Source organism: Loa loa (genome assembly GCF_000183805.2).
Source record: "Loa loa unplaced genomic scaffold supercont3.21, whole genome shotgun sequence".
Lineage (NCBI taxonomy): Eukaryota > Metazoa > Nematoda > Chromadorea > Rhabditida > Onchocercidae > Loa > Loa loa.
This window is the reverse complement of record NW_018108201.1, coordinates 68,653-96,438: the sequence shown is the minus strand read 5'-3', so window position 1 is coordinate 96,438 and position 27,786 is coordinate 68,653. Positions and strand designations below refer to the sequence as shown.

At 33.9% G+C, this 27,786-nt stretch overlaps 5 protein-coding genes across 5 annotated transcripts; 2 read left to right on the top strand and 3 right to left on the bottom strand.

Moving 5' to 3' along the window:
* The first annotated feature begins 157 nt into the window (after window positions 1-157).
* LOAG_00583 (mediator complex subunit rgr-1) lies at window positions 158-9,820 on the top strand. Its single transcript, XM_020445482.1, has 26 exons — window positions 158-287; window positions 700-860; window positions 1,185-1,317; window positions 1,417-1,511; window positions 1,811-1,889; window positions 2,097-2,243; window positions 2,447-2,644; window positions 3,028-3,209; window positions 3,435-3,551; window positions 3,729-3,967; window positions 4,091-4,178; window positions 4,297-4,453; window positions 4,741-4,917; window positions 4,996-5,162; window positions 5,253-5,430; window positions 5,599-5,769; window positions 6,008-6,180; window positions 6,329-6,533; window positions 6,911-7,071; window positions 7,286-7,379; window positions 7,583-7,760; window positions 7,881-8,144; window positions 8,397-8,566; window positions 8,834-8,965; window positions 9,130-9,218; window positions 9,507-9,820. The coding sequence occupies exons 2-26, from the start codon at window positions 724-726 to the stop codon at window positions 9,661-9,663; spliced, it is 3,888 nt and encodes a 1,295-aa protein (XP_020304064.1). The 5' UTR covers window positions 158-287; window positions 700-723; the 3' UTR covers window positions 9,664-9,820.
* Window positions 9,821-11,422: 1,602 nt separating this feature from the next.
* LOAG_00582 (hypothetical protein) lies at window positions 11,423-12,629 on the top strand. The gene is made up of 3 exons (XM_003136122.2): window positions 11,423-11,651; window positions 11,882-12,007; window positions 12,265-12,629. Exons 1-3 carry the CDS (start codon window positions 11,461-11,463, stop codon window positions 12,473-12,475), a joined length of 528 nt encoding a protein of 175 aa, XP_003136170.1. The 5' UTR covers window positions 11,423-11,460; the 3' UTR covers window positions 12,476-12,629.
* Window positions 12,630-14,227: 1,598 nt separating this feature from the next.
* On the bottom strand, window positions 14,228-17,012 carry LOAG_16809 (hypothetical protein). The gene is made up of 7 exons (XM_020449468.1): window positions 16,989-17,012; window positions 16,123-16,273; window positions 15,832-15,969; window positions 15,433-15,594; window positions 15,164-15,304; window positions 14,796-14,912; window positions 14,228-14,385 (listed from the first exon to the last, which is right to left on the bottom strand). Exons 2-7 carry the CDS (start codon window positions 16,243-16,245, stop codon window positions 14,254-14,256), a joined length of 813 nt encoding a protein of 270 aa, XP_020306986.1. The 5' UTR covers window positions 16,246-16,273; window positions 16,989-17,012; the 3' UTR covers window positions 14,228-14,253.
* On the bottom strand, window positions 16,856-23,315 carry LOAG_16808 (ATP-dependent DNA helicase). The gene is made up of 13 exons (XM_020449467.1): window positions 23,026-23,315; window positions 22,686-22,828; window positions 22,440-22,543; window positions 22,232-22,344; window positions 21,117-21,251; window positions 20,571-20,736; window positions 20,115-20,301; window positions 19,654-19,772; window positions 19,466-19,542; window positions 18,869-19,015; window positions 18,141-18,299; window positions 17,847-17,979; window positions 16,856-17,200 (listed from the first exon to the last, which is right to left on the bottom strand). The coding sequence occupies exons 1-13, from the start codon at window positions 23,158-23,160 to the stop codon at window positions 17,124-17,126; spliced, it is 1,695 nt and encodes a 564-aa protein (XP_020306985.1). The 5' UTR covers window positions 23,161-23,315; the 3' UTR covers window positions 16,856-17,123.
* Window positions 23,316-24,792: 1,477 nt separating this feature from the next.
* LOAG_00579 (zinc finger protein) lies at window positions 24,793-27,395 on the bottom strand (the record flags this gene model as incomplete). Its single annotated transcript, XM_003136119.2, has 6 exons — window positions 24,793-24,894; window positions 25,316-25,490; window positions 25,866-26,060; window positions 26,219-26,319; window positions 26,748-26,894; window positions 27,174-27,395. The coding sequence occupies 6 exons, from the start codon at window positions 27,393-27,395 to the stop codon at window positions 24,793-24,795; spliced, it is 942 nt and encodes a 313-aa protein (XP_003136167.2).
* Window positions 27,396-27,786: the final 391 nt, after the last annotated feature.

The window sequence follows — 27,786 nt, the reverse complement described above, 5'->3', positions numbered from 1 at the left end:
TTCATTTGGGAATTAGTGACTTTTCGTACTGGAAAGTTAGGCTTCATATCGTAATTGAATTTTCAGTTATAGAAAGTTTCTCGTATTGGTCATTCCTTGTGAACCGATCGCTTCAGGAAGCTGTTACTGATTTTGATCACTCGTGCCAATAAGTCCTCTCTCTTCTCAACGCTGGAAAATCAGCTTTGGCGTGCTCTGAGTAGTGCAACAATTTATTTCACGCTGCGATGCGATATCCTATCTAATTTAAATAGGAGAATGTTGAGGGCTATCAAAAATTGCAAAACGTTCGCTTTCCCATGTTACAGTAAAAGTGTATATAATTTCCTTTTTTTTCTAGGAATTTTTGTTTGGAATGTATAAAAATAAATTTTATCCGATGCAAAAAAATACTTAGAATTAACAAATTTAGTAAGAATAGCATATCATAACCTAAAAATCTCCAAGAATTTGTTTTTATTTATTTCTTTTTATTTAGAAAAACTTTTCCTTAGAGATCTTTAATCATTTATATATTTTTTTTTAACCTGGATTTATGGTTTTTTTTTTTGCTAGTTAGAGAATACTGAAAGAATGTTACATATTGCATGTTGTTCAAAAGGAAATTGCGAAGTAATTGGATGAGAAGAAATAATTGGATGAAAAGAGATAATTGTGAAACGGATTTTACAATAATTCAAAGAAACAGTTCTGTTTCAGCGAAATCAGAGGGTGAAAAACGAAATGGACGATGAAGAATATATGAAACCGATATTGCCAACTGTACCGGAAAAGTGCGGCCCACCGGTGATTCCTTTAGGATATCTGATTGAATTCGCCATACAGCAAATCTTTCATGAACTTACCGTTCTCTCCGAATTGTAAGCTACTATCGGATTTCAAGTTGTTTGGTTAATTCCAGTTGATGGCGAAATTTTTCTTAATACAAATTTTCTGTTTAGTTCAAATATGATATTAGCTTACTGATTTCAAAGATCGCTGTAACACATAACGTGCCGAATAATGTATAAGAATTTGGTCAAGAATGCATTTTTATGCAAGCTGCGCGTTATGACGTGCGTGCAAGCTGCGCGTTATGAGGTGCGTGTTTTTCGGTGCGGATTAGGCAAAATAATTTCGTATTTCTCTTTTTTTTTTAACGGAGAGAAAAGTAAAGCTGTGGTCACAACTTTTTGACACTTCAGACTGCCGAAAAAGCTCGATTCGGATAGAAAAATTAGCATTGTACAGTTTGCACATTCGACACGTGTACTTTTTATCAAACTTCTCGCAGTAGTGAAATGGGTCAAATCGTCGAAGAAGTTTGAATCATGTGCTGTAAGTATTGCTTTATTAATTGACGCATATAGTTCACAAATAATGTTTCTTGTGGAAAAGAAGTTTTTTTCTCCATGCTATTATTCGTGTTTTTTTCAGTCGATTTGTTACTTCTTGGATCAGCAGTCACAATATTTCGTGGATACAGCTGATCGCCTGGTACAGTTAGCACGAGAGGAACTTGTTTTCGCGAGGTTGGTTTGATTTTGAAAAATAAATTTGAAAGCTACTGGCCAGACTGTGATATAAGATGGATACTGCTTCTTGTCCTACGATGTTTTGCTTCACATTTCTGGCTACTTTTGCGATGAAAGCATTTTTTCAAAATTTGTCAACTTGCTTAAGTGCTCGAATGATGAGAAAAATATGAATATGTAAGTAAAATTTGGAGAAAAAGGAGTATGGAAACATAAATTTCGTAGAATATTTCGTGAAATCAAAACTAACCTCATAAAAATAACTACTGTATGTGTTTATGGTTCTTTTTATCCAGGTTACCAATCTTTCAAGTGGCTTTAGCTGTTGATGTTCTCACAGTTGGGACATTTCCACGGCTTCCATTGTGTATAAAGGTAATAATTTTTGTGGATGCATTCAGAAACTCTGTAGAGCAAGGTAGTTTTTGATTTTTTGCGGGGATATTTTGTTGAAAATAATATTTCATTACATTGAGTCCAGTTCATGATTTGTTCTTTTAAATAGCTGAAAAGTATAGCTTTTTCAAATTTTTATATAATACAAAAATCGTTACCAGAAACTTATGTCGAATCTTCCTGCAGAATCGTTTCATCCCCGATCCACCGATAACGCCACGAGAAGAAGCATGTGTTTTAGCTCGACTCAATCAAGTCATACAGTATCGCCTTTCGAGTTATGGGACAAAACTTTCACCTCGCATATCGAAAACAGTGATTAGAAATGGAATGGTAAGTTTTAAGGTTTATTTCGAATGTGGAGTACGAAAACCAGTATAAATCCAGGAGTTGCAACATGAGACCATGTGCGAAATGTCCTCATGAAACAACTCAGAATGATCTGCGTAATCTTTCTGTAGAAAATGATATCAAATGTTCAAAAACAAAGTCAACTGTGCAGAAAGTTCTGCGAAAGACCTTGAGAAATTTTGTAGGCAACGATGACTGTTAATGGCGAATTTGAAGTGTCATTAACTTTGTTGGGTGAGCGGCCAACTACAAAATGGACTTTGTTGAACATCAGAATATTAGTTGAGGATTATGAAATTGGTTTTGGAACTAAACTGGTCCATCCGCTACAAGTTAATATGCTTCATAATGTTTTGCAGTTGAGAATGGATAAAAGCTTGGAGGTTGGTACTGTTGTGAATTTGAACTAAATTTTGCTTTCCATCATTATTTATTTCCAGTACATAATTATGAACTTTTTGATTTTTATTAACAAACGCTTGTAGAGATATGAATTAATAGTTGTGTTGATTTCCATGTGTAGAATGATTCTAAAGAAAATCCTTGCGGTCAGAAAAATCTCATTGGTATTAATCAATTTATATGCAAAATTTAAAAATACCTAGAGCTTGAACATGCGAAGTAATAGAATTTTTTTTTATTTTTCGTTTATTTTTTTAAAAGAGTCTCCGCTGTGTTCAGTTCCTTGGCCTAATTCATACCGCATGTAAGAGATTTAAATTAATTGTTCATTTTAATTCGTATATCCGTTGCATATTTTTTCCAGCCACTTGAAGAAGTATATAATTTGCTCCATTCATTTGCACAAACGTTACAACTGGATGTGCTATTTTGCCAGGCAACCCAAGTGTTTAGTGGTGAAATGTGTCAGTATGCAGTTATTGAACGGTATGATCGGAATATCGGGATTCTTACATTGGCTTATTGGTTAAAGAGAACACATAGCAGGTACTTGCTTATGTTTTCGAATTTAAAATTTACTAGGTTTGCTTTGTCCTTTCAATGATATCAGCCTAGCATGAGACTATTTTGTGGGAAGCTGTTCATTAAAACACTTTGTTTACTGTTGCGTTGGCTTACTGTTTGCTTCTGCACTATTGTTAAATTTTTGATTACTCTTTATTCCATTGAACAGTTTCTAAATCCATTGTAACTATGTTCCATATTTTTTAGGTACACTTCTCAATACAGGATTAAGATATTTATCGATAAGGAAAATGGAAATAGTGGTTTACGTGTGCGGCATTTCCCCGTAGGCAAAGGCTTGCCGTATATAGATGATCGCAGTGGGTAGGTTCCGATGTTTTCTTTGTAATTCAACACCAATTTGAGATCAGTAGTTTATATGATCAAGAATATGATAAATTTTCACCCATTTGTAAAGCTTCTATGTTTTTAATCGAGTGTTTAATCATACTTTTGACCGCAGTATTGGTCAACGAATTTTTCAATCCTGCATTTTTTTAGAAGGTTATCAGTTAATCGTTTGTTATCGGAAACAGTTGGTATCCGTTGCCGTGAAAGACTTTTGCGTATTCGTGAGAGACTTGGTTTGCTGAAACCACCTGTTATTGTATCACTTACGGGTAGAGCTGCTCCCACGCTTACGTATCCATTATTAGGGACCCAGTCACATGCTGATGAAATGCTCGTTGTATCAATTAATGATTTTTCTGGAAATGTGGTCGCAATTGTGCGAGCATTAGGTAGTCTTTAAAGTTTTTTCGGAAGAGTGCTTTTTGTTGTTGATTTTACACAAATTCCATATCTTGGAGCGTTTAAATAAATAAAGAAATTCTAATTTTTCATTTTTGGATTCCCAATTTTAGGACCCTGTCCAGAACTTCGAGAATTAGAACAGCTCATCGACGACCGCGTGCCTTTGCAAGCAATCACAGATAAGATGGATAGGCTAAGGTATTATCATTTATATTTTATTAGTTGCATGCACTTTACTTAGCATATCAAGTTCAAGGTTTAGAATTTTGTTCATTTGTCTGCTAAAGTAGAAAGTATTAGATGTTATTTTTTGCAGGATTTTATTAATGCTGGAACGATATCGTAAAGCAGTTGCACCTCTTCCAGTCCGGATTGTTCCAGAAAACGTGTTTTGCACTCGACTGTCAAGTTTGCCCGAACTACCTCCTGATCGGATTTGCCTTCAGTTTATCAAAGAAGAAATGTATTATCTGGTAATTTTTTTTTCTCAGGTGTAATGTGGTTTAATTATTTGCTTACTTTATTGATTTACTTTATCATCGAAGGAATGTTTCATAGAACTAAAATATGGGATTTGTATGTTCGGCTTTTCGCTTGTACTTTTGAAATATATTCATTTGTTCTTTTAAAAATTATTGGTATTGACGGATGTTTTGAGTTATTTGTAATTTCATGATTGCACATCGAGGCATATCCATGAGCATTATGAAAAAGACTTATGACCATATGTGTTAACACATTTAATTTTCTGATCTTTTAGATAGTTTCATTTACTCCTAGCGAACAAATTGGAGTAAACATTGACATGTACTTGTTGTCAAACGTTGAGCGAAAATTAAATATGGTGCGCTTGCATCCTTCTCAATTGTTAACAACGCTACCGGAATCAAGTTTTCCAAGCGCAAGAAATGACGATGATTTGGAACCTCCTGCGAAGGTACTGCCACTACGATTTAATTTTGGAAAGGGAAAACTTTTTCTTTAATCACATGGACTTTTATAAGTTATATTTTAGCGTCGCCGTTGGTTAGGTGATAGAAGACTGCTAACGTCAGCCGTTGCAACTCTGGATGACCGATTGGCTTTTATGAGGATCTGTGAAGAACTCAATCGCCGTAATGTGAAGTATAAGCCCCTTACTGTGGAACCGACAGTTGGTGGTCTAATTTTGCATATAACAGAGTGAATATTCGTTTGCTATTTTTGCTAGATATCCACTTTAATTTTAATGTTACTAAATTTTATTTAAGTGCTCAAGTTTTTTTTCTCCAGCTTTTCTGAAGCCATACCCGCAGGATCCGATGATTTCTTTTCATCCGTAATTAATTGTTGCCTTCGATTGGATACAAGAACTCGAGTTATTTGGCCATTTGAATGCACTTTGATTAATACCCCATTGGTTGCTGATTTCTATGAACCTATTATGCGTATTGATTATGAGTCCACAAAGGTTTGCATGATTTTCTCTGCATTAGAAATGACTAAAAAATGTTTTGCTTGGAAGAAGTATCGACTGATGTTTATACTCTAAAAACATGTCTAACTGAGCAGCTATAGCACTCAGGTATTTCTTACTAATAATTAAATAGATGACATTTCTGTAGAGTTAATTATTCAGACGAAAACGACGGTTATGGAGATTCATGGTAGTGGAGGAGTTTCATCACCAAATACATCAGAAAGTGTTTCAACCCATATGATTGATCGTTTAATCGTTTTTGCGCATATGTTTGATCCAGTAAAAGAGTTTGCGGCTGCTTATTATAATTACTATAATAAGTACTGCAATGTAAGCTGCCGTATTTTTTCATATGGTTTAACGTTAATAAGTTCAATTACGTGTGATGTAATTTTATGTTATGTACTTTTCGGATAGTCTCAACTTTTTTATTTTTCATCATAACTTTCCTAGTTATTCTTTCTAAGCGAAATCATTAAATAATATCGAATGATGTGTTACTGGGATCATTTAGCTCGCGGAGTATTTTCATTTAATTAATATATATCATTACAATTTCCTCATATAGGTTGTGGCATTCACTTATCATAAACTTGTGTTGGCATACGGTTCAAATCGTAATATGTTGATGATACTTTCGTGGAGGACACAAAAAGCTCCAAACAATAAGCAATATTTTTATCTTACATTTGGAATTGGACCAAGACGTCGCACAACAGCTGATCTCACCAATTCCGAAACGTATAATTTTCGCATATTTGCTGTCAAAAAGCTAATCTGACATTGTGTTTTGTGATTCTTTGGAAACTTTTATGTCAAATGATCATTATTTCCGTTGACTGTGAAAAGACAGGTTGTAAATGGTGTATTGTCCGGAGAATAATTATAGATTGTGGAATCCGCACGTACTACTGGCTTCTCGCCTTCAAGAACGATTCAATAAACAGCGTTCCCTTATTGGTCTCGTACAATATTTAATTGATTCTGTTGCTCCACTTTCGGCACTTCATTCATTCACTCGAATTCGACTTCAATCGCTACGTGCATTTTGTCAGATGATGTGCTATGATGCTGCTTTGGCATTGGGTTTGCAAGTATGCACTTGTTAATAAGTTCGGAGCATTCTGAAGCGTGTTTCATCCCCAGACTTTCATTTCTTGCCGACTCTACTTGCACATTTTACTGTAGATTAGAATACGGAGAAGACATGGAAGTATGGTGGCAAATGTTCATAAAATTTTCAGAATTCCCGGAACTATGTTGTCTGTTAGATCACATGTAGTTTAAACGTTTGATATGATTAACTGCTATTTTTACGAAGTTAGGTTTGATTATATCTAACTTAAGACCTAACTTTAACTTAAGTGATATGCTAACAGAATAGCTTTTTCACGAAATGATGAACAGTTTAGTGGTGTTCGTTCTTAACTCAAAAATCATCAGGTTTTTGCAATAACTTGTTCTCTTTTAGGTCACATTATCAATAGTGAATGAATACAGAATTCGTTTGATATATGGTCATGTGTATTTGGAATTTATTTTATTGGGTAATTCTCGGATTGGTTTACGTGATTGCTCACTGGGTTCAAATTGTGCATTCCGTTTGCGCCAGTTTTGCAGTAATTTCTTAAGGTGTACAGTTATTGATTGTCATCGTTAAATACATTTCCACTTTTTCTCTTTGTCTTAAATTTATGCAAAAGCACTGTTCTTCAGTTATGGTTTTGCCAAATCTTATTCTACAAGAAAATTATGAGAATTTGTGATGATTTAAATCGATCCACACTTCATTAATTTTACTACTCCATACGTTTCTATCAATATATGCCTGTCCTGCTTTTTTTAGTCCAGAACTGCGAAGTACAAATGAAGAAAAGTCGCCTAGTGCCTTTGGCTGGATAGCTGCTAGTTCTGGGCCTGGCTCGCTACCATCTCACCAGGTAATCAGTTTATGAGATTCGTTGTTCAATAAGTATTTATGTTTTTGAGATGCGGTATTATGTTCAGCTTGAAATAAATTGCGGTGAAATAACAAAAAATAAGGGAACAGTAAAAGAATATTTTTAGGTAGTTTTTTAAAAATAATTTTTCAACTTTATTTGCTTTGGATTTGCTTGATTAGTCGTGTAACTTTTATTTTCAGATGGTTCGCTCTCCGGCATCGAGAATTGTCTCGTCACCGATGTCACATATGTCATTATCTGTTCCACCCATAGATAGCTTTGGTTCTTCCTTGCGGTATTCGTCAGACTATCGCTCGAAAACCCCAATTCTGCTGGACCACGATTCATTGCATTGCATGACATCCGCTGATGAGTCTGGTAGGTTACTTTCAGTAGTCTTATTCCATTTTTTCTGGTATATAGTCGTTAAGATTTGTTGTATGTTACAATATATGTGATGTCCTGAAATCTCGTATTACCAATCAACGAGCGTTGCAGGAAATTGTCCTCTCGATCAATATTTGTTTGCATTAGCATACTTGTCAAAATTGGGTCCAGCCTTAGAAGGATATCGTCGAGAGCATCGCGGGTCAGGCGCGCATCCAGTGATTCAGTTTCGACAATTAATTGCAACTCCAGAAAGTGTTCGATTATCGGTATTAGGTGCTGCACCACCGAACCTGAAACATGAACCATTCTTGGTCAATATGAATATCTATTTAGATGAAGAAACGATGAGTTTAAAAATGAAGTTGGATTTCGGCAAGTTTTCTTCAACTGTTTGATTTATTCATAACTGAAGAAGTAAGGTTATACGATTAGTATTATTGTGAACAGGAAATGGGTGAATAATGTGCTTCAGTAAGATGTCTCATTCTTTCATTTCCTAGCCTTATAGCAGTTTTTGCCACGCAACGGAATTTGGATCTTCAAAAAATTTCTTATATAGTAAAAAAAATGAAGTTTTAATGGAATTATTAATTACATGGTAATTCAAAATTCTCGTTTTCTTAGACGGTGATGATATTCCGGCTGATAGTGATATCCGTACGGCGGAGCTTTACTTCGTGAGATTTGTTGCTCGATTGGGGAATGAAATTGCTGTAGTTGCATTCGCTAATGCCTGTAGGCTTGCTGCACCGGGTGCATTCTCGGCCATTGCCCGTATAATGAGCGTGCAAATGGTAAGTTATTATGTATTCATCTGTGGGAGTAACATGCATTTCAAAAATCTTGATCAATATAGTTTTTGGTTATTTCCGTGAATTATATATTTTTTCATTGCAATGTCAGTAGACTATAGTATATCTTTAGGATACGAGAATATTTTTATAGCATGTAATGTACTTAGCAAGAGAAACATTTGTAAAAAGACATACCCTCAAGCAATATTTTTTAAATCCATCTTATACTGTAATATTTAAAAAAAATGATTGTTTTCCTTCAAATAGAATTGGACCGAGGATACTCCTTGGCGTCCGTCAATACAATTGGTGATGTGGAGCCAGGAGGGATCAGTACCAAGAGCGCGCATTTCACCTGGTATTGTTATTGACCAAACCAATATCAGTGTACTGATTTTAGTAAGTTTCCTGAATTGAAGAACTTGTTAGCTCCTTGAAGGGCATTCATTTCCTTAGACGCATTTCTTTTTTTTTTTTCCAGCTGCACTGGACGGCGAGATATGAAGATTATAAAACGAAAGTTTTTATCATTCACTAATTGTACCAGTTTTTAAAACTTTCAGCTTTGCCTAAGACCAGCGCGTCATAACCCATCAGAAAAAAATGCGGATGCATCGAAACACTTGATACCTCTCATTTACAACACGCAAACGTAAGCTTTGTAATACTTTTCCGGAATTAGTGGGTTTTTGGATTTAAAGGTGAATTAATGAGATTGACTTCATTTTTTATATTGAAGGAAGTGATAAGAAAGGTTTGTTATTTTGCCAGTTGTCTTATCCAGTCTTTAGCTTATGACCAAAATGATCTTGATATTTAATTGTAAGTTATTTGCTTGACACAAATGAATTGACTGATGTAATCTACTTCAGTTCTGTAATTTTTTTATTATCAAGCTTAGGATGATAACCGCTGCACGCAATTTGTTTGGTTGCTTCAGGAATACTGTAGCCCGACGTAGCAGCGGTGCGGATGATGATGCCAGTAATGCTACAACTGTTTTATCCAATGTTTCCGAGCAATACTCCCTGACGAATGAACCAGCTTTGTGGCCAGCTATCTATTCTCTTGCTCATAATTTTACCGTACAACGATAGCACTTCTTTCTCAGGTTAAAATGTGCGAATTTTTCTGGTTGTTTTGGACGTAAGATTTGTTTCCTGTATTATTATCTTTCTGCTCTTTGTGTTTCTCAAGTATCTTAAATAAATGGAAAGGTACCAGAACTTCACTGAGATGGACATTTGAATTTCCTACATTTGGTTTTCCACAAATAATAAAAAAATCTTAAACTTATTAAGAAGTGGTTGTTTACATCGTTTACTAATCTTTTCCTTCTTAATTTTTCTTAGTCGTTCACTGATTCTACCGTAGATCAACTAGGAAGTTAGCTTGATTTTTAAATTTGAGGAGCCATTACTCAAACGAATTCTTCAAATGGTACAAACGGTTTTGAAGATCTTTGTTTTCAAAATTTAATAATATCTGAGTTGACTGTGAATGGTATTTGAAAATGAAGAAGGTTTATTGTTATGAAGAAGGTTTATTTTTTGATAAATATTGAGATTTCATTGTTACTGATGGAAAAGTACATTATGAGCGCGGAAGAGAAAAACCAATCATAGTTTCCGATGACTAACTGTAATACATTTTTGGTGATAGTGATTGAGAAAAAAACTCGAATAAATGAAGGGAAGTGAAACTGCTGATAGGTTGCCGAATAATAGATAATAGCGATCTCGAGCTTAAGTTTGATTTATCATTTCCACTTATTCATTTTGTTTGTGGGCATCAACATTTACATGTTTACCCGGTTATGTTTATGGATTTGTTATGCATTCTCATTTCTCATACATGTTACGTTTGAATATTCTGTATTTTGTGCAGGAATACTTCGATTGTATTCTATATAGAAAAGCTACATGTAAAATTTCAACTTTTTTTTCTAGTGTATGATATGATTAATTGTTCAATTTTAGGAGGCGATTCTTTTTGTTCGACATTAATGAGTTGTATTTACAAACTTATCCCTTCTGTTTCCTGCTCAGATCCCTAGTTTCTGGTCTAGTCCGCATATTTCTGCCTTAATTTAGTTGACCCAATGTTGTTTCTTACGTTATTTCTTCCACATCCATATTCCGTTCCTACTTTTTTGTTTAATCCTTTCTTATTTCAGGATTCAGGATTTTAACACTTCTAGCTTCTGAACCATATATATTTTCGTAAATCGAGTTATTCCCGTCCAGACAAACATAACGTATTTAAGAACCTACTTTTCACTTGTCTCATTTTTTAATCTTCAATATTAAAGTGGAGAATTTTTCTTGATTACAATTCGTTGTAAATATGGTTATTTATTCAATATTGTGCAACTATTTAAAGAAGGAATTTGTTCTGAATAAATTTGATGTTAACTACGACGGTATAGCTTATGTTATTAATAAGTCAGATAAAGTTCTTTGACGTAAATTTTTGAAACTAGGAAATGTCATTGATTGATCGGTAAGATTTTTTTAAGCAAACATTGATTCAGAAGTGGAAATTGATCAACGTGACGCATTTCATTGTTGTGTGCTAGGTATGGGGATCATTGCATATCATATATTCCTATTTTATCCCACCTGGTTACACATTCCATCCCATTTCAGTAGAAAGCTTGATTTTGATTTGACATGCAGACTATATAATTTTGCTTACGAAGATTGACTTTTTTTAGGGGCCTGAAATGATCAGGTGACTAGTTAGACACTCACCGCTCAGGTGCGCTCAGGTCTCATTGTGGCTTATTTATAGTCAATTTGTAGTGCGTGGGAGCAGTGCATGCATAGTAACCTTGACTTTGTGGCTGCAAAGTGTGTTTCAGATTTATTAACAAAAAGTAACTTCATAATATAATGGGAGCGGCAACATCTGGATTGCAATCGCAAATGCAGCAAGAGCATGATCCAAATGCTGCTTTTCCTTGGTGGGTACGTTTTCTAGCGAAAGCACTTGGAGTACTTGGTGGATTTGTCGCTATCTTCTTCGCTGTACTTGGGTTACTTTCATTCTCCGCAACCTGTATCATTGCCGTTCTACTACAGCTGTTAGTTACTCATATTTATTTACACTTTCATTTATTAATCATTTCATATATAACGGAAGTTATTATAGGAATGGAAGATCTTATTATGCATTGTTTGATCCTGATGTAATTGTCGAAACTGATTTGAAAATTTATAAATGATAGCTAAGATAACATCTCAGTGCTACTTTGAATACTAACAGAGCATTTGATCTTTGCAGCTGTTGTTTCTGACTGATTCTGAATTGCAGAGCATTTGGTATACTAACGGTGGCATTAGAGGCTCCGTTTTGTTGTATGTTTATCGATTTCATTGAAAAAATTGCGATGTTTTCGGAATCACGAAAATACTGGCAGAAAGCAGCTCTTTATTGCATGTAAGCTTTTAATATTTTCATACACATTGATTATCATTTATTCAGACATTTCTCTTATAGAGATTTTAGGCTAAGCGAAAAGAGTTATTAGTATACATAGGGATGATTCCTCTCAATACTCATACAAATGAATAATCGTTACTTTATATTTCTTCAAGATTACTTTCTTTAGAAATATTTGTTCCTTAATTTTTCCCTGGAACGTTCATTTTTTGATGTGTATTATTCTAAACTTACATGCAATTAAAATTTTATAGCATAGGCGTGCTGCCAATATTGTTGTGCACTGAGCTAAATACAGTACTTGGTAGTGGAATGATTTTTGCATCGGGCACAGTTTATGGTTTCTTAGCTTTGGGCAAAAAAGCAGACTTATCATCGATGGGCAGCACTACAGATCCAGCATGGAATGCTAATGTCAACCAACAGCAGACACCGGCATCCTTTGGAAATCCGTCTGTAGCCTAATTTGATGTGTATTTGAAAACTGATCTCAGTCTTATTACATTCAGCAATTTTTTATTTTCTTTAGAGAATACAGCCACTTATTTTCCTGTTCTTTTAATCTAAAGTGCTGGGAAGAAAAGTATAAAAATTTCTCCTTCCATCATGGTATATAAAATATAGGTATATATTGACTAAAAGTTCCACAGATCAAATCACCAGAATCTCAATTTTTTTAGATTTTTTTCGGAAATCTTGGAAGACAGTTGTTTATAATATCAAACTTCCATTCAACTCAAAAAATACAGTTTTACTTGCACGTTAATAATAATGATGGATGATACGGTAGATTGTTTTCTAATTTGAAACTTCCAAGTACTTTGTGCAATCCTTTCCTCCTATTTATTGTGGCAATAGTAGGATGATTTCCCACTTTTTACATATCCTTCTCTGGGCTGTTTCTCACCCAGCTGGGTCTTCTTCTTTAACATGTCAGTTTTCCAAATCATAATGTTTCCTGGATTTTTTACTTTACTTATAGCTACGAACTAGAGAAGTTCTATTTCGATGTTGAATTACACACTTTCAACTCAAAAAGGGCTGCATACTTCTCTGAAATGCTTTTTCGCCTTGTTCTAAATTGTGTCCCCTCACTCTAGCAATTGAGGTAAATATACGACTATCTTTTGGAGTATTTAAAATTGTGTTTAGGCTCTATGAGCCTGAATGTGTTTAGGCTCTACGAGAACTTCCAGAAAGTTTTTTTAATGCTTACTGACTAATGTTCTTCCACACAAAAGCAAACTAATAAAAAGGCTTCGGCACTAGAATTTAGAATTTCTAGTATCTAGGATTTCTTGGTGAATCGTTCTCTACGTTCCAAATCCATAGGTATCTGTAATTTTTTCTGGAATTATTTTTCTAGGTATTTGAAAAAATTGTAGGTGTAGTTTTTACTAAGCCGTGTTATTACTTTGTATTACCATTTTGTTAGCTCGTCGCGCTTCTTCCCAATATTTCCTATTGACCTGTGCATGATTATAATTTGCTGTACTGTTTTTGGTGACTGTCAAATTTTTTATTTAAAGTCCTTTTTGCTTGCAGTTTTTTTCTCCTGCATCTTACATCTCCCAAGAAATGAGTAATTTATTTAGGCGAAAAAGGAACTTCGTTTAACAAGTCTTACTCATATCAGGAAAATGATGGTTTCTATATGAGAATTGGGAAATGTAACATCTGTTACTGACAAAAATATCAATCGTTTTTTCATGAAGAGGATACGGACATCCCCTATATCTTCCCAAACGCTACACATTCCACAATTTAAAGGGAATATGTAGTGAATGGAAAGGCATACAGCTGTGATACAAGAGAAGTATTCATACACAATGGCGAAAAAGTTGCGAGTTTTGGCAGCGGAGCAGCGAACACACATGTGATTCAAAAGTAAGTGGGGAACCATACATCTTAGTGAAAAAGTTAGGTACAATTAAAAGCCAGAGGTCTTAGTATCTTGTTGGATGTGGAACGTAATTCAACAGTAAGCGTGAAGAAAAAAACACAAGAGAACATCCTTAGAAGAATGTCAAAAAGCTGCGTAGCTCTTGTTCAATAATGAAACACATTGAACGAAATACCTATAATCCTAAGAAAAGTCATCTGGACCTCTGCAATGCAAGTATATACAACGTAGAGTGAAGAGTTAATATAAGGGTAATGAAATTTACATAAAGTACCAGATTATACCTTAAAAGACAAGGTACCTCTGGTCCTACGAAGACATCAATCAAACTAGAAAATAGTCACCAAAGAGATTTCAATGTTTTCATTTTCATAGTGAGTAGAACAAAACGTGAAATAGGACTGCCAATTTTTGCCAGTTCACCTGCCGTTATTCCAGCCATGTGGATCGGTTCATGAAGAATTTGAAATTTCTGGAAATATTTCTCAAAAATGAGTAAAAAGAAGTATATGAATTGTATGTATACACAACATATCGATTAAGTAGCAGTGATGGTCGGAGGCTTTAAGTTGGTACTGGCTGAGATTTAAAATGGTGGAAATCTGAAAGGTCAAAAGCCTTCTTTACAACCCTCAAAATCTTCGATTTCACAAATTGTTTTTCAAATTTAGGTGCCGGAAAATGCAAGAAGGATATGCGACAAAAAATATAGTCATGTAGTATCAAAAAATTTTATCTAAAGAATTAAAATCACTGATTTTCCACATTTTTTTCCCTGCCTTTCAATTGAGAATTTATCGAAATGTATGATGTAACTTTTCAATTCAATATTTATCAATAAAAATGTGTGATACGACTGGTAACAGAAATTATAAAACATACCGTTTCTGGAGTGTCTTGTCGATAAATAACGTAATCATTGACATTTAAACAATTCACAGCTTCATCATGCTTCACTGTAAGAGTTTTGTATCGAAAAGTTGCCTCGCGCTCCATCCGCTAAAAATGAATTTGGAAACAAAAGTTCTAATTTCCTTTTTTTAAAGGATGAGATGTATGATGCTGGCCTAATGAAGTAAAACTAATGAAGTAAAAATGATACTAATGAAGTAAAAATGATACTAATGAAGTAAAAAACTAATGAAGTAAAAATGATAGTATATTTGAGCTGTTGAACTGAATAATAGCAATCCAACATTAAATCACTCTTCGCAAGACTTGAATAATAAAACAATTTGATGAAGAGATACTTGTATAACTTGTTTCGCTTCTTTGGAACTGCCTACTGCAAGGACATCGGCCGAAATAAGTGAAATGTGATGCCTTAAAGAATGACTTCCGGGAAGTGTAATTGGTATTACAGCTAAGTCAGAAAATGTTCGTGCAACAACCTAAAAGCAAGCAATGGTTGCCCAAAAGTTTTCCTCATAAATGAAGTCTATAAGCGACATTCATCGTATAAAATAATGTAGTTATTCTTAAAATAATAAAAATATATTAGGGATTTAGGTAAAATTACCAATGCTCCTTCCATGTTAGTACCATTCTTTCGTATACCAACAAACACCTCTTTACCAGTGTATAGCACATCGCTGCCCTCAAGCACAATTTCTCTATTATGTTCAGAAGCTTGTGGTGTTTCTACAACCTGCCAGGCAAGTTGATTAAGCAAGTTGCTGATCTGCAAACAATTAATTCGTCAATAAAGCTTGTACATATCAAATTACATTCTCTTTCAATGGTGTGTCATTAAGATTGATCTTTTTCCTCATTCCCATCATTATTTTTTTAATCACATAACTAACTTCGTTCCTTATAAAGTCACATATTTCACACAGAAATACATGCAAGAATGATTCATACGAGTAATGGAAAAAATATCCCATTGATACCTACAGAAAAAAGAAAAATTGCAAACCTCAAGTAAACGACTTCCACTTTTCCTTGGACGAGTGATCAAGGCAGTACCATTGATACAAATGGCGGCATCGCCGGCAAACAAACTTTGTTGTACACAACGCTCTTCAGATGAAAGTTCAATGATATCAATACCAGCCTAGAAAATTTCTCGGAAATTGGAAATTCGTATGAACATTACCAAAGTAATCTATACTAGAACACTCAGTAAAATATCATATTAAATAAAAACCAAACTACTAAATCAGAACTAAAAACTTTATAAAGTGAGGGCAGAATATAAAATACGAACTTCTCTAAGTATTTCGCAAAGTTCTTCCCGTTGCTTCTCAGCTAATGCCAGATCAGTTTTTATTTTTTTCTCCATTTTTACCTTACTTGGGATACGAACAACGATGGCATGCGTGTACCTCATGTTGACACTGTATCTTCGAAGTCTTCAACTGCAAAAACGCTTACCACTTTTTTTTTCTTTTGCAAAATTATAGAACTGACTGATTGGAAAATTTGCCAACACCATAGTCTGGGAAAACTGTACTGATGTCACTTCATCTAGTTCCCGATACTTCCTGGACATCTAAACTCTTTCATCCTATCCCAACGGATCTTCAAATACCGAACTCCCGCTCCAATCGATTATTTTAGCGAATTTTTCAATAAAAAAGAAGGGACTCATTAAATTACCAACGAAATAATTCTGAGAACTGCCTCCACCACTTCTCCTTCTTGTGAGTTTGCTAACATTGAATTAAGCAGCAAATTTTCTCCCACTTTACCTACCAGCAGAGTTGTTCAGCTATTTATTTAGTCAATGAATCAAGGGGACATAGCTCAAACTTCCGTTAACCTAAACTGCAACTCAAACCTTTCTTTCTCCTCCACTTCCAATTTCAGTTGTCCATTTTAGTAACTTTATTGCTTTAAGGAAGGGTTTCAAAGCATACAATGATATTGCATGGATTCATTTACCCTTTAAAAAAATTGGCAAAATCTGTGATGGAACAAATCCATTTATTCACAAATAGAATGGTTGTAAAGATTTTATCCCGATGAATAAAATGATAGCATTCCCGATACGTCCAACTTATTCCTGTACAAATAGAAAGGAAACTTTCAAACGAAATAATAAATGCACGCTCCCAAGTAAAAAGCATTTACTTAAGCATAATGACATCATCTTCATCATCACCATCATCATCAATAAGCAGTGGCCTCTTGCGTGAAAATGCTATTGTTTTTCGATTGGTGCAAATCAGTTTTGATGGAATGGAGACGGTAATTCGATAATCCGATTTATTCTCCACTACTATGCTCTTTTCGCCTGGTACAACGTAACTGATGATTGAATATGGTGTGAAGTGGAAATCTTCCTTAAAACCGATAACCCCAAAATTTGATCTAATAAATATTTCAATGAAAGAAAAAAAAACATTGCTCGTGCCAATCTTATTTGAAGTAACTCTTTTTTTTTTTAGTTTCATAGGTCTATTTAACTCCTTTGTAAATAGGTTTTCCTTTTTCATTAGCATCCAATACATCGTGAGTATCACTAAGTAACTCATCCAGCGCTTATCTTTAATTAAATGTCATACAACTAATCTAGCTATTCTTTTCTGCATACATCATTTCTACAACTTATTTAACATTGAGAACAAAGCTTTTCAAAAATAAGGTCGAAATTGTTAGCACTATTCATACTTCGTCCTAATATTCATGAAGTCACTTCCAATTTATTTCTTCAGCAAAGGAATTCTCCATATTTTGGATTTGTCCAGAAGTCAAGCTATATTTGTAAAGGAAGATACTGACTGACTGTAAAGGAAGGTGCTGATTAACTAAACTTGCTCAGATTTCTTGAACATTCGTGTTTCTACTTCTCTTTACATTTGCTATAGAACAGTTCATCCCATAATAAAATTATTTGTAAGTTCTTTAATATTTAAAAGATGCTAATTTCTGGATGTAAATTTTCACTTCAAAAAAATGTATAAAATGTTATTCCTGAACGGAACGTACTTTTCAGATATCCATCGAGGATAAACTTTGCAACCAAAAGTTCGATCAGTTCTCGACTTACGGAGTTGACTTTCTTCCAAGTTAACTCTACCAGCTTCATGCCCGTTACACGATTGTTATCAGTTTTTTGAACCTTGATAGTAAAAAAAATTAAATTTGAAAAATAACACTGAAAAAGAAAATGAAGCAACTAAAAATGATCAGAATTATTTCTAATTCATAAGCAGAAGAATCTCATCTTTGATTCACCTAAATTAGAACATAAACATTTGAATTTACTATACGTAAGCATACATTTTTCAACACCTCTAACATCAGTCGCCAATAATCAGTCACATCCACACATTCAAAATCATTAGTTTGAGAACATATATCACACATTTTGGAACATAGTGATGAATTCCACTCCACATTGAAATGCTCGGCTATAACCGACCGTCGACACTGAGATGTCTTAAAAAAAAAATAAATAAAAATGCAGATCATGGAATTGTTTTCAAGAACAAAAAAATTTAATAAGCAGAAAATCAATACTTCACAAAACTTAATAAGCAGAAAATTAATACCTCAGGTAACAAATGACTTGTCTAATTTTCCCATTAATGCTTCTAAATGAAAGAACTAACAGTCCTTTTTATTTTCAAAACTATTACTGAGATTTGAATTAGGTGATGGAGAATCTTCTGGAAAAAAACTAAAGAAAATCTCCTTCATAATGATTTAAAGAAAATCTCCTTCATAATAATTTCTCCTTCATAATGACTTTATAATGATTTAAAAACTAAAGAAAATCTCCTTCATAATGAACATCTCCTGTCCGATTTTCTCACAGTTTTCAACTTAGTTATTCGAACTGTCCCTTGTCTTCTACATCTGCAAGATCTAAGAAGATGGACAGCTAAAACCAAATCCGACATAAAAAATGAAACGTAGCGCAAAATTTAGAAAATTTAGTTCATTCCGATACACTGTAAACTAGAACAAAACCTTCAATTGAATAAACTGAACAAAATAAATCATACCTGAATACAGTAAGACAATACTGAATATAAATTCCGCACACCAGTCTTTTCCGTACAAACCATTGTACTTTGCCGAAAGAGATCATTTAAACGATAAAACAAGATACAATAAGCTTTATTACCATCTCGTCCAACACGCCCACTTTCCTTAAGAAAAAATTAAAATCCACAGATTCGGAAACAGACAAATTATAGAACTCACAACTCACCTAAAACCGAAAAACACGGATGCATGAAAATAAAGTAAAAATTTTACTGCTTTTCCTCTGCAGAATCTATATTGTAAGCAGTGACCTTTACCTGTGAAAAAGAAAAACAAATCCATTACGTAGGAAAATACACTATCCTTACTTGATTATTTAACTGGAAAGTTAGCTTAAACAGTTTAATGAGCAAAACCACTTAGGGCTTAAGTCGAGCATAATGCAATATTTAGTAAGACTTAACAGCACCATAAAATATATTATTATTAAACAATGTAGTCACATCACTACCAATTAAATTAGAAACTTAAGAATGAAAGATGCTGGAAATGAATGAAGAAAAGCTTGCTTTTGCTTAACTAATCCAATTATCTTTACAGTCGTAAATAAATACCTGGTAGTAATTCTCTAACGATTTAGGTAAAGAATGATGTATAACATAACGAACATCAGGCTTATCAATTCCCATACCTGAAAATAATTTTTTTAATCCAAAGAAATATACTCAGAAGAGTATTAGACAAAGAAACTATTAGACAAAGAAATAAAACGACTATTAGACAAAGAAATAAAACGACAAACCAAAAGCTATTGTCGCTACAATAACATTAATCCCTCCATTCAGCCATTTTTCATGAGTAATGTTCCTTTTATCAGCATCCAGAAAAGCATGATAGTGTGACGCTTTTACACCTTTTGCACTGTAAACAAATCAGTATGAATAACAAATAGGTATGAATATCAAACAATATGTGAGAGATAGCATATTAGATCGACAAAGTACTGCTTGTCCAAATGAATAGGAGATTATGAAAAAAGTTGACTGCATGGGAGACAAATGACGCATAAAGTACTTACAGCAACAGGACTAGCAGAAAGTACTTTATGTGTCATTCCCACTATGAGTTTTTTTATACACATTTCAAAAATCTCCCGTATTTTCCGGTTTTATAGTAAAATTATGGATGAAAGACTGTTCGGCATAAAAGAAGTATACTCCTAACTACCAGGCGCTGAACAGGAAGCAAAGTATAAGGGATTACCGCAATGATTTTGTAAGTTCCTCACATTCTTTACGCGAAAAACAATAAATAATTCCACTGAGTTCCGCAAATCGGGTTTTAATAAGCTCCACCAAAATATCCACGAATTCAACATCTGACGATGGCTTCTGACACACACTGTAATGCAAATTTGGCCGATTGAAACCAGCACGGAATACCACAGCTGCTACAAATAGATTCAGTTAACAAGACAAAAATGAAGATATAACATTTGAAAAACGAAAACAGAAACTTTCTTTACAGATATTATGAAATAAGTTAAAAAGAAACTTCTAGTTAAAATAGAGAACAATGCAGAGAGTTAAAAATATCCGAAAAATCAAGTCCATTTAAAATACTTGCTGGACCCTTCATAAATCATAATGATATAGAAAACCATAATAATTCATTCAAAATATACTTATAAATTCAATTTAAAAAAAAAAAAGGAAAAACCTGGAATCCCCAGCATGTTTTTCACATCATCAATAACATCAGCAGTAGCTGTAGCAGTCAGTCCAATCAATGGCACAGCTTGAAACTGACGCTTTAAAACTATTAAGGAATTTAAAATCTGGCCGAAAATCATGTCCCCATTGAGAGCAGCAGTGTACTTCATCAACTGCAATCAACTGAAATCTATAGAGGAAGTAGCTTTAAAATTTTGAAATTAAATAAATAAATTTCTCTGATATCACAACCATTCCTTGTTCTAAAGACACATTGTATCGAAACACTATTAGTCAGAGACATAAAAAAATTCCCACAGAAAGTAAGCCGATTCTGTCCATAGTAATACTTGATTTATTAATTCAAATCTTCACAAATAAGTAGAGCCGAGATTAACCTTTCTACCGCTGAGAAGCCAGGACATGAAATACGTAGGACGAACAGAACAAAAGAGCTACTTCGTTTCAGCAAGTAAAAAATTAAACAATCAGCAAGCAAAAAATTGAACAGAACTTAAAAAAGAGAACTAAATTAACTTCGTTCAAGACTAACCTTTAATCGTTTCATTTCATTACATTTTTCCAAGCGATTCATAATCCGCTTACTTTTTGCCAATTTTTCCGGGGTAACATAAAGCAAACGTAGTGGAGCTTTTGAATCAGTAAGTGCTGTTTGCACTCGACTTATCTATAAATATATCATGTATTTTTAAATTACAACTACTATGACAATTTGAAAATGAACTGTTCGTCTTTATAAAGGCGGTAGATCCTAAATAACAAATTCAATCAAAGGATGCTTAGGAGCGGATAAAATAGCTGAGCTTAGTTTACATGTGCAACAAATTGTAGCTTGTTGTCTCACCCTCTACCTCTTGCTTCATGAGCCTATTTTTCAAGGGTAAAATAAAATCCTTTGCTACATTTCTCTCGCTTTAAAATCTAAAATTTTCCTTTAGTTTCTCCCCATCTTTTAATATTGGCATCTAATGAAAGTGTAAATTGAAATAAACGGCTAAAAAGTCAGCATTATGAGTGTCCTTTTAGAATATGTAATGTTAGGCCAAAGACAATTTGTACCTACATCGCTCGTAACTGTCAGCAGATGTACTATGATGAATTTTCAAAAAATCTCTCCAACGATTCTCGAAAATCCCGAGCTTTATGGTCAACTCAATGATGTAGCGCATCACGAATCATTTAAGATGTTAAAAAAGTTACAAGCTATAAAATATAAAACAATGGAACGTTGTGCTTTCAACAGTTAAATATCAATCTTTCCTTACAGGAAAATCAGTATTTAATCTTTCTGAAGGCCTACCAAGACTCGAATGTTAAATAGCTAGTTTCACCATCACAAATTGAAAATTTCTTTTCTCATGCATGATTAGAACATTCCTACAACATTTCTTTCTAGAAGGAAATAAATAATATGGACAATTTTAAAATTCCACAAATATTTCAAAACATTTTTCTCATTGTCGCATATTCGCGGTGTGGTACGCTGTTGGCAAACGGTATTATAAAATTCGATCTTTAACCCTATAATTGAAAAAGAAAATCATTTTAAATCTCAAAATATTCATCATGGGACCAAGTGAGTTAAATATATTTTCTGGTCAGGCATAAATAAAACTTTCCTTTCACAAATTTAACAAAATAAATTACCTCCTCTTTCGCGGTGGATTGGTTAAGTGTTGCTGCATCAATTCCTAATTTTCTTAACTGATGCAACTGATCTTCAATGAGAGCTATCAAAGGTGACACAACCAATACGATACCTATAAATACCAAAAAAAAGTATAAAGACTCCAATATTGCTTGATAAACTGCATCGTTTGGACGTAATTTAAATCAAAAACTCTGGGTAGTAGACCTTTCATAATAACAGCAGGTAACTGATAACAAAGACTTTTCCCGCTTCCAGTGCTCATCACTACCAAACAATCCTCCTTCGACAATACCGCATTGATAACAGCCCTAAAAACACGCAAAATGATTAACTAATTGTGCTATTCTCTTAGACTCCAAAATGCAAACTTTTACCGTAGATCTAGCAGGTTTCCTAGAGCAACTACGCCGAACAAATTCCCTACTACACGCAGAAAACATGAGAAGAAACCTTTGTAGAGGACGGAAATCACTCAGTTTAAAAACATTATGTAACACATGGAGACACTCCTTCATCCACTGAAAATCGTCTGAATCCCAAATTCTAAATGAACTTTCATTCTCCACATTTCGCTCAACTATACGCTTTTCGATCTGTAAAAGTTATGCTGAATCAAAAATACGTTTACTGCAGAGAATTTAAATAGCAAAGGTTGCTATTATAACTCTTGATGATCACTAATGAACATTCACGATACTGGTTCCACTGAACACACCAGAGATGAACAATGTTTTATGCGGTTATTTTAGCTTGAATGTGCGCCAATTTATTTGTATACAGTAAAAATAACCTGTGCTTTTCTTTCCAATAATGCGCGTTTCCGTTTCCTCAGCGAACTTATATCCCCTTCGATTCTTTCTAGTTCCTCATCCAGTTTTGACAACTCCATCGAAAGTTTTGCTCCCAGTGATCCTGCCGGTTCCATTGTCGTTCATTGATATAAGTAATTCTACTGCCGCTGAATAATAGTTCAACTAACACTAATAAAGACGTACTCCGGGAGACGCACCCCAGCCCAACTTCGCTCATCTCCCGACTTCTCGCCAATTCTAACACTCAAAAAGGGGATGTCGAACATCGGCCAACAGCAACCGTAAAACACCACGTATCCCTTCCATTCCCGAATACGGAAACCCGGACGTATATTCCGATCAGTGGTGTAGAGACGAGGTAGAATTAAGTGGTTGTTCATTTTAGCTGGGGGGAATAGTTTCCAAACAAATTGTGAACGGAACTGTGAAAAAATTTGAATTAATCTTTACCGGTCACAGCAGTATCATTGGTCATCGTAAGCAATTCATCTGGAACTCCTCATAGTTGTTTAGAGATGTAACATCCATCCTCATGTATCACTGTCAAATAAACGAAGTTCGAGTATTAATTACCTTAACGCCAAATTAGAATAGTTGATAGTAAGTGGTATCTATTTATCTCAAAAGCAAACAGCAATCATTCAGTATCTTTAATGAGTGACATTTTTGTTTCATTTGAAAAATAGTTATGCATTTAAATTTATTTCCGATTTCACTGTTCGAATGCAACGTTTGAAATACGAATATAGAAATAACACTAAATGTTTAGGCCATTTTGCCGGCAAAAATTTTCCGGAAGATCTTATAAATATTTAAATTTGGACGATAAAATAATGCGGTGAGAAAGTCGACCATCGATCCTGATGACAAACGTTTACCAACTCAGTGTCTGTACCGGTAATGACAGTTGAAAATTTTTGCCTGGTCTTTGTCATATTTCTAATACGATGATTGATGATCATCATGACCTTTCTTGTTCATCATAATGCTTCAGAAGTGATAAGTCTAATTACACAGATCTGACATAAGGTAAGATTTCATATGTAAATGCTGGTATTAGTACTTGTATTATCGAAATAAAATAGAAACAGTATGAAATAATAAAAGGTAAACGACGAAATATGAGTAAAAGTTACAAGAGCGGTAGAGAGAACAAATTTGTTAACGTTCAAATTCTTTCTGATTTTAATATTCAAACTTCGAAAACATATTCCAAAACATGTAGGACGATTTAAATAAAGGTTTTTAATATCGGTAGTAATCTCAGTCCTTTCTTTCCATCTCATCGTTTTGTTTCTTTGATATTTGTTCTCCTTTACCTGTCTACTTTGAAAATAACTCATCAAGCTAGACTAAAGATTAAACTATCGTAAAATTTCAAGCCCGAAGCATACAGGCAAAATATACATTCAGTTAACATAACAATAAGAGAGACTACGAAGTGTACACGTATGAATTAAAGTAGATAAGTTATCTTACTATAGCTCAGATTCCATTTCGCTAAGCTTATGTTGTGGAAGTCAATAAATTTAGATACAATCAACGGATGAATCCCTATATAAACATACGTACACGCCCCTTAGACATCGGAACATATGGTATAAATCTCAAGTAACTTTATTCTAGAAAATTCATTGGAATACTATCACAAATTTGGTAAATCGAAGATCAGCAATGATGAATTGTTTTCTCAAAAGAGATGAACTGTTTTTATTTTACAAATATTTCAGGTATTTATAAAGTAATCATGATGATAAGCTGATGGTAGAATTGTTTCCTAGTACTGGTGACTTTGTACCACCATTAATAAAAACCATACTCTTCCTGACAATATCACTTCGTTCATCCTGAAAAAATATTCCACTGCAGGGAATGACATTGAAATATTTATGATGAAGTAAAGAACGAAGGCGTAAGCTATCTTCCCAGAAATAAGGACTCAAAATCTTGAAGCAAATATATGACTAAGCAAGCCAAGGTAGGTATCAGTTTGTTGCATCAATAGAAAAGAATTGGATATTAACAATTCGAGTCTGATATGAAACTACATACGATAACAAATTAATTGTAATGTCGGCCAAGAAACTATATTCCTCACTAAAAACAATCCCGCGAAGGGCTAAACTCAATTGACCTCGATTTTTCTAGATTTTATGATTGAAGCAAAAACTGAAAGAAGATGAACAATATTTTTAACCACTGAATCATACTTACTTCTTTTGAAGTGTAGAGAAAGTACTTGAACAAAGTGACCAGATTGTATCTTACCTGAACATTATCTAATGGATGGATGATAATGTTATTTTGAATTTTTCGTGGTCTTCTGTGTTCCACATCTAATGAATTGTTATGTGAAATTCGATGAACCTGAAGTGTTCGCGATTGGCAGAATCCTTTCTGACATATGTCACACTTGAATGGTTTATCTTTCGAATGGATAAATCTGAACAGAAAGAAGGTAAGATACGATTTGAAGTACAAAAAAGGTGGTTAATAAATGTTGAATAATGCAAGCATTTTTATGCATAACCTACCTTTTACGGATTTGTTAACGTATCTCACCTTAATAGGTCGTATAGAAGTAGCCATGAGTAAGCAAATATGCAAGAACTTTGCTGATCGCTGATTATTCAGCAGCATAGGAACTACAGATTGCAGGACGTGAATACAACAACTAAGATTTCTCATACACGACACATTTGAACTTAATAATGGGCACCATGTTTATTGGTATACCTATTTTGCTAACTTGCCTTTATAGACTGAGAAATGAAAAGATGATAATTTTGAGCGAAAAAAAAAAGTAGGAAATTAAAACCTATGGTCTCGCAGATGATCCTGTCTACGGAAGGCTTTGCCACAAATATCACAGTTGTATGGTCGCTCATCGGTATGCGTACGTTCATGTATTAATAAATTATATGATTTGGTGAAATGTCGATTGCAAAATTTACAAATAAATTCTTTCTTTGGACGAGCTCCTCTACCAACATTACGTTTTGGCAATAAAAACCTGAAAAACCGGAAAGGGAAGAAATACTTCAGTTAAATTGGCTTTGTCCTAATATATTTCATTTGTATTTGTTAAAGTTCATATAAGTCGAATATTCTTAATCCATGCACCTAAGCTTAATTACTTCGAAGATAAATGAATTTGAATTCGAAACAAACCAAGGCTTATTGAAATCATTTGTGGGAATGGTGGATGCAGTTGATGTATTTGGTAAACAATTTTGTGCTAATCTATCATTACTTTTCATCGCTTTTGCCATCTAAAATTAATGAAAACAGGAGAAAAGTGAAACAAACTGAAACAACAAAACAGCAAAATGTTGGTAGAAAAATTACAGTTCTTTTTTTTTCCAAAGGCAAACATAGAAGTTAAGAAAATCAAAATGAAAGTACTATCTATTAGTGTACCTGAAAATAAGCAAAATATTTGAACTTGATTAAATTTCTCCTTTTTCCCACTCTCATCCCATATTCATTAAAACTTCCACAATTCGATTCAAAAGAAAAAGGAAGGAAAAATCCACGCTCATAGAGTGAAAATCCACTTCCTTTATTTTTAACTCAATCTTAACTCAACTACAGCCCTCAACTATTTCGAAATTTTAATTTCCAAAATCTATCCATAATTTTTGAAATCAAATGGTGGCAATAGCCATTTTGTGAAGCTATTTTCATAGCTTAAACATACCTTGCTTTCATTCTCGATACTTTTAGCGAGTTGAGTGAAATCGAACTTCGGATGATCATTGCATGATACCACTGAAGTATTCCCGCTCTTGTCTTCTGTCACTGCTTTCATTGCCATTTGTTGGTTAAAATGGATGACTTGTTGCCTCTAAAAGATTAATGATAAATTAGAGAGTACATTGTTAAAGTAATCAGTACTAAAATCAATAACTCATTTAGTATCTGAGGATTACTAAGATTTCTTGATAATGCTGTTATCGTTGTTACTAAAACACGACCTCACGTTGAACAATCTTGCAAATATCATTTTTCATACTTAGTTGTAACCAATTTCGATTTTGCCAACTAATGCACAATGTCTAAACTTGTTTCTGCCTCGTCCAATGATGTTTAACCGAAGATATTAAAGATCATAACAATAACCAACCTGCGCATCAGCCGAGATCTGCGCGAACATCATTTGTCGGTACAAATGCATGTAATAACGGTTCCACTGTTCGCTTGTATAATGATTAGGAAAGATTGTTGGTGCCGATGGTACCGGAGGAGTTGGCTGTTGGATTCCAGTTAATGATACAAAGCCATTGAATGGATATGGTACGTGAAGTGGACGCATTCTAATTTCTGCAATCGAACGATTTTGTAACATCCAAAACCGTGCTAACTGCGCCACTATACCTAGAAAGTTAATACAGACACTATGATATTACAGTTTTTCATTGTAAGGAAACAAAAAAGTTTTAAATAATTTATAACCCAATGTGTCTAATAAATACTACAAATTTATAAGTTAGAAATATGTAAATCGTTGAAATTCTCAACATGCAAGCCGGTTTGATCCGGTTTGATCTAGAATCACCGATATTCTCATATAACCATACTGATGTGCTATGCTTCTCAATTACAAACATTGTAAAGGCTGATATGACTAACAATTACTGTTTATAAAACATGTCGGCATACTTTGTGGGTTTTTTTTTTTTGAACCGTTTATTTTGCATCTGTGAGGTTATGCAGTATGTATCGATGAGTCGTCATGT